The sequence below is a fragment of the Danio rerio genome, chromosome 21, assembly GCF_052040795.2.
Source record: "Danio rerio strain M-AB ecotype USA chromosome 21, GRCz13ab, whole genome shotgun sequence".
In the NCBI taxonomy this organism is placed as follows: domain Eukaryota; kingdom Metazoa; phylum Chordata; class Actinopteri; order Cypriniformes; family Danionidae; genus Danio; species Danio rerio.
The window spans coordinates 16,276,072-16,290,753 of record NC_141041.1 but is presented as its reverse complement, the minus strand read 5'-3'; the positions used below and the strand labels follow the sequence as shown (position 1 = coordinate 16,290,753).

At 35.6% G+C, this 14,682-nt stretch overlaps 2 protein-coding genes across 4 annotated transcripts in view; one reads left to right on the top strand and one right to left on the bottom strand.

Moving 5' to 3' along the window:
- The window catches only part of mmp17a (matrix metallopeptidase 17a), a 232,811-nt gene that overhangs the window by 69,243 nt on the left and 148,886 nt on the right, over positions 1–14,682 (top strand). Inside the window, exon 1 of one of the 3 annotated variants that reach the window (XM_087300974.1) lies at positions 7,167–7,716. The exons of the other annotated variants lie outside the window; for them this stretch is intronic. Coding sequence (XP_087157100.1) covers positions 7,576–7,716 — 141 coding nt within the window. The 5' untranslated portion in view covers positions 7,167–7,575. Of the gene's footprint in view, positions 1–7,166; positions 7,717–14,682 lie in introns of those variants that run through there. 3 annotated transcript variants of the gene reach the window in all.
- The window catches only part of LOC147838808 (uncharacterized), a 483,811-nt gene that overhangs the window by 325,352 nt on the left and 143,777 nt on the right, over positions 1–14,682 (bottom strand). The window lies entirely within an intron of this gene.

Sequence of the window (14,682 nt, the reverse complement as noted above, 5' to 3'; positions counted from 1 at the left end):
AAACATATATTTGTTGACTTTTTGTCTGAATAGATTGAGTTTAGTCTTGGATATAAAGTGCCCTTCCAAAATGATCTGAAGTGCCCCTGCTACACCACCCAGATACATATATATTGTTGGAGATTAGATAAGTGTTGGACAGATTGGGTAGTTTTTCTTGGAGGAAAATATTTTATTAAATATCATATTAAAGTATTTTAAGGTCTAAAGTTTTGCTTTTGGAATTTAGGACATTTTAAGATTTTAAGACCGCATGGAGACCCTGTAGATATTTTTTTACGATTTACAAGAAAAAAAAAAAGGTAAGCAACCAAACCAATTAACCCATGCAATTCCACCAGTCACAACTGGAACTGCCTTTTTTCTTATCTCTGGAAGCTCTAAAAGTGTTCGTTGTTTGCTTTGGTCAAGAAGTTTTCAAATGAAAGATGGCTTGTTTTGTTCAAAATAAATCAATGGCATGTGACCAGATCAGTTTACATACTTTGAATTTGGCCAAGAATAAAACCTAATTTCACAAACATAATAACAAAAGAGCCATAAAGTTTTTGTTAGGGAAGTCTAATGAGTAAAATGCATATTCTCAATTGCAAATAAAATGGGTATATAGACTAAAATAGTATCATGTATAGTGTACCCCAATCTTTATCTTATTTGTATAAGTGTGTGCAGTACATTCACAATTGTTGCATATGAACTACTTTGAAGTTTCGGTTTACAAAGTCTCTTAACTTTGCATTCAACATGAATCCATCTTCATCTTGCATGTATTATGAATGTTGATTGGTTTCTTCTCTCATGACAGCAGGCTAAAAGGCTCTTGTTGAATTTTAATGATCCTATTAGGCTGTGAAGACATTGTTGTGGCCCTTTGAAAACAGAACCTTATTTAACCCATCCATCCATCATCAGTATGACCAGAATCTAATATGCTTTTAAGTATTCCTTTTACTTAACTCTGCCTTGTCACGTTGACAGAAGGTGGCATTATAGTGAAGCAGTGCAGTTTTTTAAATTCACTGGGCTCCATGCTCAGGCCCAAAGGACCCCCTCTTGTCATAAGTACATGCATTCATGAACTGAAAGTTTAATTCATTCCAATACAATTCATTTCCCAACATTTTAAATTGTGCAAAATTACAATTGTTTCTCTCTTTTGAAAGTGATATAAATGCAGAGAGCCGTTCCATTAAAGCTGATGTTAACAGAATTAAGTACGCCAAGTTAACTTTTTCCCTCTAAAGTGTATGCTCAGCAGTCTTTTCAAAACGTCAAGTCTGAAGCCGGTAATCACTGGACGCCTGCGTAAAAGGGAAGTTATTCATCCGAATTAGAACCCTTGATGATCTTCAAACTGGTGCATCTGGAGTCTTGACAGATGTTTCGTTTGTAGCTTTGACCGTGCATTTGATTATCCGCATGCGAAGGAAAGGATGTCATGTTCTTGACACCAATGATCTTCTGTCCTCTTCCCCCACACTATCTCCATTAATCTTTTTCCGCCTTCAAAACCACCATCTTCCTCTATACATCACGTCTCCACGCGTCAGTCTCCGTCACTTGGTGTTTTTCAGTCAACAGATCTGCTCTGCCGCTCCTGTCCTTCATTACCTGAGGCCAGCGGCTAATATTTCATATGTCTTTGCAATACATTTCAGGGTTGTGTCTTCTGAAATGTGCGTTAAGCTTAAAGCCATAATTCAGTAATGGGCTGGCTCGTGATTAAATGACAAGAGCTCTTACGGGCTGTCAGGTGTGCCATTCCCTATGATGTAAGATTTACCCTCAGCTTCCTTTAGATCACTCCCTCATTTTTTTTTTTTCTTTACAAAATGTCTTTGAATTTGAAATGCATATTGTGGTATTAAGAATAGGCACAAAACAGTTTAATAACTGAGTAAGAATTAAAGGTCACACCAACATCACAGTATTCATGCTACTGAGTAAACTGACTGAGTGCTTGTATTTTATGTGAAACAAGATTTCTCTTCAGAGCACAAAGGATGAATGTTGTAGGTGGCAGCTTATTAGCTTAAAGTGCACTTTTTGTTTTTTTGCATGTTAGCGCTCACGCACTGTTTAATGCTTAGACTTTTAAAGTATATTTTATCTGATTTGTGCACTTGACACGGTAACATTTTACAATAAGGTTCATTAGTTAATGCACTTTCTAACATGAACTAATTATGAACAACACATATTCAGCATTTATTAATCATACTTGAACATTTACTAATGCATTATTTACATCCAAGTCCATGCTTGTTAATATTAGTTAATGCAGCATGAGTTAACATGAACTAACAACGAACTACTGTATTTTCAATTAACCTTATTGTAAAGTGTGACCCTTAACACTTTATTGACTTCACTACTTTTTTTCCAAGCATTTTGTCAATAAGATTGTCATTGTAGTCTTTTGAAGGGGTTATGAAATAAAATTAATCAAAAAATTTTTTAGAGATGTAATGGTAAAAAATATCATAACTGTAGTCACCAGAATTATCATAATCACCAATATTATCATTGTTTTGTTTAAATTATACAATTATATTGAACTCAGCACCACACCATGAGTAACTGTTCTTAATGTGTTAGCACTATTGTTTTGCCTATTTTAAGTAGTTTATTGGATGTGTACTCAGAAAATAACAACAGTATCCATCTATGAACAGGCCTGTAGCCAGCCTGCTGAAAGGGGTGGTTCTTTTTTTCTCAAACAGTAGACCTTTTTGCGGTTATAGTACTTATTTACGCTATTATTTAATTATTAGATTTAAACACTGCATTTTAGTGATATTTAAGTAGGGATGTCCCAATCAGGTTTTTTTGCCCTCAAGTCTGAGTCCGAGTCATTTGATTTTGAGTATCTACCGATAATGAAACACATTCCGATACTTTTATAATACATAAAAAAAAGAAGAACAGCGAAAAGAAAAAAAAAAGATCCAGTATATTCCATTTTTTTATTCAATTCACCTTATTTTAACATTCAACAACACTGTTAACAAAACAGAGCACTTCTGTGAGGAAGCTTGAACTATCAAGTAATAAATAACATTAATTCTTTACTTTTGGTCTTTTGTGCAACAGTAAATGTAAAAAATCTATATAAGAACAAAGAGCATCTCAACTTAAAATACCTGGCAGGCAATCCCAAGTTTACATATCTCACAGTTTGCTATGGCAATGTTGTCGTCATCAACTTTCCCCTTTAAGCTGCTTTCGTGTTCTACTTTGCCGGTCTGAATGAGTCTGAAACTGCGTGATTTTGCTTGATTTCTGGACATCCTTAATTTTAAGCACTAAAAATAGATTGTCAGATGATAAACTTTTTTTTTTTTTGTAGAAAAAAAACACTTGAAATTTTGCATGAATTGTTATACATGGGCAAAGACAAAGAAAAACATATACTCTATTCCACATACAAAAATACATATACACATGTCAATCAGTTAACCAGTAGCGCGAGAGGTATTTGCTTGTGCCATTTTATGGTGATGTTCCAAAAATTGTATAAACGGATGCCAAATTTTATGGTACTCCTTTAATGTGCCCTTAAAACTGTAGGTGGTTATTTCCAGTGCAATGTAATGTCAAATCTTTCAGCCAGTGGTCAATGGATGAACTTTCTATGTTCTTCCAATAGAGTGCTATCAAACGCCTTGCAATCACAAGGCATATATCAATCGTTTTAATGTGATAACCTGGTAATAACACACTTACAGGAAATAAACCCAAAGCACATATTTCAGGTGTAACATGGAATCGGTAAAATCTTAATCATCTCAAATTCCCAGATACAATGGAAGAATGTTCCTTTATGTTTTGGGCATTTGAAACGTATATCTGGGATGTTTGGGTTAAACTTGTTTAGTTTTTCAGGTGTGATATAGGTGTGCATTGCCCAGTTATATTGGATCACTTTAAATCTAGTATTAATTGACAAGTTTTGGACTTTAACACAAGTTTGGCTCCATTCAAAATCTGTCAGGTTATATTGTAAATCTGTACACCATGAATCTTTCTTAGATTCTGATGTTCTTTAGAGCCGTTGACCAATTTTCTACAAAACAATGAAATATAATTTGTCATAGGTTTCTGATAAAACATATTTTTTTCTAATTCATTTTGTAGAGATAGCTAGTGAGTAGTTTTGCTTGACATTAATATAGCAGCGAATTTGTGAGTCAGATGGTAATCATAACCAAAATAAGTACATTTGAAAATTCATGGCTAACAGCAATAGCCAAAATTGTATTGAAATTCATTTTAAGATTGGTCGTTTTTGGTACTTCACACCTTTTTGTTTCTCTTTTTTTTAGTTTCAAGAATAAGGTCCAAGATTTAGAATAAAAGTCACTTGTACACTGTTTTCTATATTTAAAAACAATACAGTAGCGAAGGATGACTTTACTTACGTCAGGTTGTATGTTTTCTTGCACAGCTGGATATTGAACCAAGAAAAAAATAATTGTGTGCGGGCCAAAACTGATTAGCTGAAGTCACACAAAAGCGTTAGCTAACAGATGATTGCACTTAGAATTAAAACCTTTTTCCGATGGTTATTTTTACTTTTTATGATGGCATAGCAGTCAAAATAAGACAAATGAGCTCATGACAGATTCTGGACCTTTGTTGGTAAGGGGTGGGTCTTTCAAACCACCCGAAAGCCCCCTGTCTACATGCCTGATGAAGCATGTAGGCTGTCAAACATGCATGCATAAATTTACAAACAGCTGTTCCTTCCGGTGTCTTAGAAGCAAAACTTTATCTTAGAAGCAAAGTATTGACAAGTTTAAAACATGCAGATTTATAAGCCAGTCATCACAGTGGGTGATTACAATGAGTCTACAATCTACCACGCTTATTTAAATGGTGTGTTCTGATGAGGGGGCTCAAACAGGACAGAAAATAGCCTTTTACTTTTGTTTTTTCTATGTAAAACTCTTGATAACAATGTAAGTTGACCTTAGAGAACTTTACAAAATAGAATTTAAAAATAAAGGCAGTCCTTGACCACCCCCTGTGGTTCCTTTTTAATTCCCTCACATATGCACTCATCAACTATTTTTGCTGTGGCAGTGGCGCAGTAGGTAGTGCTGTCGCCTCACAGCAAGAAGGTCGCTGGTTCGAACCTCGACTCAGTTACCGTTTCTGTGTGGAGTTTTGCATGTTCTCCCTGCGTTTGTGTGGGTTTCCTCTGGGTGCTTCGGTTTCCCCCACAGTCCAAAGACATGTGGTACAGGTGAATTGGTTAGGCTAAATTGTCCGTAGTGTGTGTGTGTGTGTGTGTCTGTGTGTGTGTGTGTGTGTGGATGTTTCCCAGAGATGGGTTGCGGCTGGAAGGGCATCCGCTGCGTAAAAAATGTGCTGGATAAGTTGGCAGTTCATTCCGCTGTGGCGACCCCAGATTAATAAAGGGACCAAGGCGACAAGAAAATGAAGGAATGAATGAAAACAGTGACCAAGCTACCTGTTTACAGTATACAAACTTAAAAAAGTAGTGCAAAACAATTCAAAGTGCATGTACAATATCATTGTCACATTCCCTTTAGTACTTGATAGTGTATCTGGATAGTTTGCTCTTCATCAGCCATAAACAGGTATAATTTTAGTTTGTTTGATAAATAGCTATTATATATATTGAAGAATTGTCTGATCTTGTACCAAACAGCCCAACGAGCTTTTTGTTGTTAAAAGATGTCTTATTGATGTCTAAACATAGTCTTGACTAAAACAAGGTTAAATTTGGGCTGTCTAATAGACGTCTAAAAATAGGCTAAAACTAAACTAGTCATCAACTAATCAGATATGGATAACTACATACACAAAGTCTGTCTAATGTGTCTATTTGACGACTAGTCTAGTTTTGGGCTATTCTTAAATGTAGATTTTCACTGACAGGCCAAGTTTAGCATTGTTTTAGCCAAGATATCTATGTTTAAATGTCAATTCGACATCTATAAAACAAAATAAAAAGTTTAAATAGATTGAAATAAAGTTTATCAGGCTAAATTCATCACAATCAAGTCTGACAACCTTAAAGCATACCCTAACCAATAATCTTTTTTTATTATTTTTTATTTTAATAATGCATGATCGACACATACAAAACAATGCCAGAGGTGTACATAAAACATATGAAAAGCACAAAAAATTATACAAAAGTTCAAAAACTCAATAGGTAAAATAAAATAACAAAAAAAGAAAAAAATATTGCAAGAACCACTGAAAAAAATAGATTTTTGACTGCTAAACTTACAACTATGAATATAAATTTGGTAAGTATAATCAAAAGATTGATAACAGCTTCATTTTCCAACTTATCATTATATTAGATACTGTACTTTCCACCATAACAGTTTTGTATACCGACAGTGCTAGAAAATATGAGGTACTGATGGGTATAATGAACAGAATGAACAATTGACATTCATGTCTTCAATAAATCTGTTTAAAAATAAATGCTTTATAGGGTAAAATTTGTGTAGTATCTTAAATGAGATTTATTTTATTTTAGTTGTAATTAGATATTTATTAGGTAACACCTAAACTTTCTTTTAATCAATATTTTGAATAAACTTGGACTAACAGAAAATATGGTTAACCACTTATTTTTTGAATAGTAGACGTACACTGAAAAAAATATATTATTCAAAGGTGATTTCTTGAATTTTCTAAAATATTTTAAGGTAAGTGGTTGTTAACAATTTGTTTGGACTGGATTCAAACAAACAAATTAAGTTAAACATTACTAAATTTAATTTGTTTGCTTAAATTCAACACATTCGACATTTTTTTCAGTGTACGCTCTTATTATTATTATTATTATTTTTATTTTATTTATTTATTTTTTTGCTAAATCAAAAACAAGTTTTGCCACAGAAAGTAGGTACCTAATATTAATGAAGCTTTCCCCGTTAGTGACGTCAAAACTGAAACGTCTGCGAGAACACCTACCCGTCATCACTTTACAGTTGTCCATTCAATTTCTAGTCTAACATGATTTAAGTATCACGATGTATGATATTGTTAATGCGGTTTAAACCTAAACTTGAAAACAAAATAAAAACGCGCAGGTCTCAGCTGGACGACAATGCCCCCGCAGAACCCCCCCTCCCATCAGGGAAGTAGGCTATACAAGTTCTCCTCGCTCTTCACGCGCATCAGTCAGTCCGCTGTGTTCGGCGTGAGCGCGCGGTGCCTCTTCTCTGACAGCACGCGCGCACTGATCTCCAATGACTTTGGATTAAGACCGTGCGAAGGCGTTTGACTTTTGGTCTTTTGGGAGTGAATGCTTACACACCTCATCGTTCAGGCAGCTTTGACAAATCGTCATGCCCACTGTGAATGACATTTCGCTTGGAGACACAGATCCCTGAGGAAATTAATTGCCCTGTATGTTGGTGTATGTGATATGTGTTTCACGTGTTTGCGCACTACAGTGAGGTAGTTTGACTGACGCGCGTTCCGGAGGACCGTTAAATGCCCGGGATCCGGCTTTGGGTGATCTATACCGTGGATGCGGCGGAAAGAAAGACCGTTCTGTGATAACCGGGAGCGGGGGACAATATGAAGTCTCTCAGAAAGTGGAATTCCGCTCGGACCATTTGGATTATTTACCCAGAGATGATTCTCTTTCCAGTTCTTTGGTTTTTATCTCAAACTCGGGCTGCCCCTTCAATAACAGCAGAGCAGATGGATATGGGGGTGGTAGGTGCTCTTTCAAGCCTGTCTTCCGACTAATAATTATCATTTAGGGAAAAAGGCGTGAAATTCAAACCTGTGGCCTGTGGGTATAGATAATTGCACGTATTAGGCATGGCTGTGAAATCGAAAACGTATTCTCACCCGCACTCCCACACGTCTGAATGGACGCACATAACGGATTGACTCCGTTAATGTCTTCACAGAAGTCAAGTTTACACGCGCCGATTTAGCTGGACCAAATGGTGCTTGTGCGTCTTTGAAATAGTTTTTAAGATTTGAAATCCTGTCATCACATACTGGCTAATGCGATCACTTTCATCCAGACCTGACTTTCTGGCACAGAACCATTCGCATTTTTTTGGTTCTGTTTGCATTAAATGAAAGTGATTGATGATGATTATGAGGCTGTAATATTTTAATTCACACTGGTCTGAAATAGTATAAAGACAGAGTGGGTGCACTGTCTCTTTAAATATCGGACAGTTCGGTTTTTTATTATCATTTTTACATTAGAAACTTCATTTTGTGCTGAATCCCTTGATTTAACACTGTATACATGTCATGTCAAGAGTGCGTTTTTTCTATGGTGGTTATGTTGAACTTTACATGGCCACATTTCCAGTACAGTGCATGCAAGACATTATTTTTGTGCCTTGTTTTATTTTCGAGCACTTCTTTCTTTCCCCCTCAAACCCATGCTGCGCGCGGTCTCTGGAATACTGGTTGACGTGACATTTTCACGCGCGCTGGTCTTTGGAAAGCGCGTGAACTGTGCACATTTGTTTGAATGAAAAAAAGTGACTAGTAATGTTCGCTTGTTGAATGTGAGCTGGAGGGCAATCATCAGCTAATTTGTACTCAAAGAATTTATTATTTGTACTTTTACACTGTCCTTTAGATAAATTTGGGTAGCAACGAAGCCCAAACATTATGCTTATACAATTTTTTAATTGTATTCTGTCACACTTTAACATATCTATTTATGAACGCCCCTCAGTATGAACTTGGCTCACTTTGTGCCTTAGGTGAGTTTTTTTCTTAACAAGTAGAATATCTGTAAGTGTACAGTACAATCTTGTGTGCAGTGCAGAGATCTGAGCTCAGATTTTAATAATGTAGTTTCTCTATACTTAAACCCAGCAAAATTGCAGCTTGACAGCTTTGTTTTCCTTGGAGAAAAGTTTTGTGCAGTCGTAGTAATATTAACATACAAAAAAAGGGGAGATTCTTTCAGTGAAATATTTTAATGACCTATAAAACCTCCAGAAGAATCTATTGTGCTTTGAAAGTGTTTCATGGATGTTAAGAATTCTTCCTGGAACAATAGATGCCATTAAATACCTTTATTTCACATGAGTAAAGACTTTTGGCTTTAAAATCTCAGGTGACTTTTATTGTTGCGATCTGATGTTTTTATTTGCCTGTGTGTCACTGATGTACATCAACTTCAGATGCTTGTAATTTCAGTTAACAAGAGCACTCCACTACTCGCTTGTTACGTTGTTCTGTTGTAAATTAGATTTTCTTTTGAAAGCGATAGATTTTTTAAATCAATATCCTTTTATCTCCCATATCCAGTATACATTTCCATCAAGCTTTCCTGGTGTAAACATGAAGAGTGCATAAAGACGTTTAAGTGCTAAGATTATTTTAATGAAAGGAAACTGAAGTAATCAATATCCTTAATCACTTATGGTCAGATAGTCCTTCGTTTACGTAAATAACCTCTTGTAGTTGAAAGCCTAGAACAGTTTTTCATTTAAACTCGCAAATGAATGGCAGCTGGTTCAAAGGCTTCATAAGAACCACCTTCTTTAATGACCCTCACAAATCTAATCTGACGCTACTGAGCAGTTGGTCCCCACATATAATGAGGCTGTTGATGTCTGCCAGCGTGTGACACTGCATGTCATCAAACCTCTGATCATTAAATGTGGCATAGAAGGATCTCTGACGGCTTACAGTGCACTGTGACAGCAGCTGGTTATATCACTACACTTACAGAAAGACACTCATGAATGACATCTCTCACCCCACCCTTTCTTGCAATGTCTTAAACTACATTAGTGGCTTAACACTCATGCTTGAATGAACATTTAGGGGAGTCATGTCCATCTCCAGGGATGCTGGTTGTGGTTCCGCAGGGTGTTGGCATTACAACACCTGATGGCTGCAGATGCTGCTTTTAGAGATCTAAAGTAATGGCACAGATGGTGAGGGTATTGTTGTGGACGCGTGTTAAATAAGGGCGTTGTGGTGGAGCAGATGGACATGTGGTTTCATGATTGGTTTTAAGAGTGTTGCTTGGACTGCACAGAATGGGTCAAAGCAGGACAATGATGACTTCAAATATAATCCGACACAGGGGTTCTCCCATGCAGCATCACTGCCCTTGAACATGAATTATTTGGCTTTTGAACACAGTATTTTAGGCAATTTTGATTCTGTTTCTGGTATTTCAAAATATTTTATATTTGTCAATGCCGAGATACTCGTGATCAGGGCAACTGCACATTGAGGGTTCTAAGTTCGAATCCTGGATTGTGGACATTTCCCAATTGCATTTCTCCACCTTTGCCCACATACTGTCCTATAAACAAAGGCAAAAAAAAAAAAAAAAATATATATATATATATATATATATATATATATATATATATATATATATATATATATATATATATATATATATATATATATAAATGTATATATACTTTTTTATTTGTACATAACATAGTTAAAACTCCATGCTTGAAGAAAAGGAGACGGCAACCGATAGATGTTTTTAACCACTTTCATAATCAAAAGAAATACACCAAAAATCGTGACGGCAACAATTGTAAATATTACAATTTTTATTTTTACTCACAGGTAAAAATAACGGCACCAGTAAAATAATTTTCTGGAAGTTTATAGAATTAAACTATGTATTTAAAAAATATATAAAAGTTTTAAATTGAGTACATTTTAAATGTAAGATTTTATCTTATTCAAGGTCTTTTTACAAATGTTTTACATTAATAAGTCTACTGTACATACTCTAGCTCAGTGGTTCCCAAAGTGTGGGTCGCAGGACAAAGGGGAGGAGGTCACTTGGTGATTTCCAAAAATCTAAGAAATTTTATTAAACTATTAGAATTACCATATTTTATCCATAACCTTCAGAAGATTAAAAATAGTATTTAATATTAATATTTAAAAAAAAAAAACAATGTGCAAATAAAAAGCCATTAGCCATTCGATTAGTTTGAATTGTGACCTCTCCCTTGTTTATCAACACTGCAAAAAGCATTAGTTGCAGCATATTGATTTTACAGTACAATGTGAAACTTTGACACCTTTATGGCACTCACATTAAAAATAAAGACGATGAATGAACACGGAGGATGATCTCCAAGTAGCGGTCTCCAAAATTAGAATAGACTTTTACTGTAAGCATTATGCCCACCAGTCTCATTCAGTGAGGTTAATATTAAATTAAACAAATGAATAAATGGCTATAAAAAAAGTATCTTGTTGAAAGGCTGTTGCACTTTGTGTCGTAAATATGTTCGTGTTTTTATAGGCTTTTTGGTGTGTGTGCATTTTTGTCTGCAACATTTCTATGTTTATAACCATTTTCGAGGATGGTGGGGGTCGTGATTAACTAGAACTGTTATTTGGGGTGTTGCGGGCTGAAAAGTTTGGGAACCCGTGCTCTAGCTTGCCTACTTTAATAAATAAAACATATTGATAAAATAAAGTTACAATAAAAAAAGAGTGGGCTAAAATATGTATTTTGGTGTCTGCATCAAAATACATTTACAAAACTGATTTTTTTATAGCAAACATAATTAGCATACTTTATGCAATAAGTAAAGTACCTACATTAATGTTCCAAATGACTAGTGAAATGAGACGTCAAACTGCTGGTGCATAACAGAATAATTCTGACTTTACATTTATTAAAATTAATAGAATAAGAGATCCTATTTCACATGTTTAAAATTATCAATTAAATATTGCTGACAAAGGGCAAAAAAATGTTTTGTAGTGTAGATTTCGATGATTACAGAGTTCTGGCTTTCTTTAGAATATCTTCTTTTATGTTTTACTGACAAAAGAAACTCGGACAGGTTTAGAAGAAGTAAAGGGTGAGTAAATGATGACAGGATTTTTATTTTTGTGTGAGCTTTACTTTTAAACCAGGCACATTCTAATGGGGAGAATAAAAAAATAAATTACTTTCTTTTACCTTTTACTTTCCATTGTTATCATTCATTCATTAATTTTCTATTGGCTTAATCCCTTATTTATCAGGGGTCCCCACAGCGGAATGAACTACCGACTATTCCGGCATATGTTTTGTGTAGCGGATGCCCTTCCAGCCACAACTCAGTAATTGGAAACCTTTTTATTTTTATTTTTATTATTAAAAAAATCATGAAGTGAAGTTGTTTTTATATTCACATTGGTTAATTTTTGAACGATGACAGCCTGTGATTCGCTCCCTATGTTGTTTACCATGCTACTCTGAATAGGTAGGTAGCATGTTGGCTCAATGGTTAGCACTGTTTCCTCAAAGCAAGAAGATCACTGGTTCCCCACCGGGTCACTTTGCATTGTTGTGGTGTGTTTGCATGTTTTCCCTGTGTTTGTGTGGGTTTCTTTACCGGTGCCGCCATTTTCACCTACAGTCCAAAGACATGCGCTACAACTGAATTGAATAAGATAAATTGGCTGTTGTGTGTGAATGTGAATGTGGGAGTGTATGGGTGTTTCCCTGTAATTGGTTGCAGCTGGAAGGGCATCAGCTGTGTAAAACATATGCTGAATAAGTTGGTGGTTCATTCTGCTGTGGCGACCCCTGATGAATAAAGGGACTAAGCTAAAGAAAAATAAATGAATGACCACCTCTGCCAGCTTCACTAATATACTCCAGATGAATTATGTAAACTCAGTTTTTCGAATCACTTTGTTTAGCATGCTGCGAAGGTGTTTATCTTGCCTTTTTAATTCCATATTACAAGTCGCATTCTGTTTTGAAACCCTCAGAGTCAAACTGCCGTAATGTCTTTAGCGAGAGTACCAGCTGGACTATCAACAGATGCACAAAGCAGCGCGAGAGCTCCACTGTCTGCCTTTTTCACCCATGCCATCCTCATTATAGTACACACCGCATATTAGCTCGCAAACCCAGAGTGACACGTCCTCATCTGCGAGTCTGCCACCTCTGCTGTCATGAGCCTGTCCATCATTCACAAATGTCAATCAGACCAATGCGACTCACAGGCTCTCGTTTCTAATTACCCAGAAAGACTTCAGCATGAGCAGGGCGGGCAAGCGATTGACATCCAAAAGCGAGGTGGCCAGGAGCCAGCACAGGCCCAGAGCAGAGTAATCAAAAGAAAGGGATGAGTTTAAGAGCAGAGCCTTGGAGACTAAAAAAGGCCACAGCATTTAGAGTACTGGTAAACATTAAATCAATAGCATTGCACTTTGGCTAAGATAGACCTGTCTCCCTGGAATAATGTAGTGTGGATTGATTTGCAGTTGCAGTAGATCAGGTGATTTTTTTGGGAGGGAAGAAACTCCCATTAATTGAACCTGTCACTTGGAATCGGTTCTCATGTGCATTTCCTCACTGCTAACGCAGAGACATAACAGTCCAACAGGTTGTAGTAAAAGCATCAATACGCTTTCTTTTATGGATTTTAAGATGTAGTAGGTGAGCAGCCAAAATCAGCATAATATCTTCTTAAACGCAGTCCCTCTTCTGTCATCAAAAATCATGCCTCCTGATATCACAAACTCGCACATTAAAGATGACAGATCCACTAAATCATGTCATTCGCCAGTTAGAAAACTTTATAGTACTTTATATTACTAAAGTTCTAAACAAAAAACTGTATTATAGCACTTTTTTAGATGTGTAGAAAGCAAAACTTGTCCTGATATGCAATATTTCATGCATGCAAGGATCGCTGGTCTCACACTCTCATATGCTTTGTCCTAAAGGGATTATGCTTAGACTATATTTAGCCACCGCAGTGCAGAAATTACACTTATTATTAAGTAATATTTACATGCTATTTCAGAGCAAATATTTAGAGTAGCATGGTAAACAATATAGGGAGTGAATGACAAGCTGTCATTGTTTAAAAATGAACCAATGTGAATATAAAAACAACTTCATTAAGGCAGGCTAGGCAGATTAGCATTATTTACTGAAGGTTTGATGATAAATTAAATAAAAATCTGCATTATCGATGCTGTAAATATAAAATTTAAAATAGTCAAGTAAATTTCAGTGGCACATGCAAACGGCGGATCTGGGTGAATGGGTGCACAGATATACATATCTACATTTGCTGACAGACAGTTTGGGCTACTTATCAGAATTATGGGAATTGTCAGTCCGACAAATATTAATTGGACAAGCATTTTTTTAATTTTATGCCTTACCCATAATATAAAAATATAAAATTAATTTAGATCATTTATTTTAATCAGTACAATTGGAATGTCAAGAGACTTTCAACCAGCAAAACAAAAAATGTTTCTGAAGACAATCACCTACTGCAGACAAAATAAACATATTATTTAAGATGGCGAGTTAAAGAACTGTGGCATGACAGACAACGTATGTGGATGTGAACATAGGCATAGTGACGGTCAAGGTGATTCAAAGTTCCACTGTAAACAATAAACTTGTTTCCTTAATTTTAAGCTGAATCAATTTAACCTTATGAGTCATTTTAACTTGTATTATATTAAGCTGCCTTAAAACAGCTTGTGTAACTTAAACAATTAAGTTTGAACATGATTTATGATAACATGATGAAAACATATATGCTGTCATGATTAATTGATCATATAATGATTTGCAGTGTGGTTATTTAGAGGTTGTTAACTGGGAATAACGTACCTTGAAATGTTGCGATTGACCAATTAGAATCAAGAAGACAGTGGTGCAATAAAAATACATAA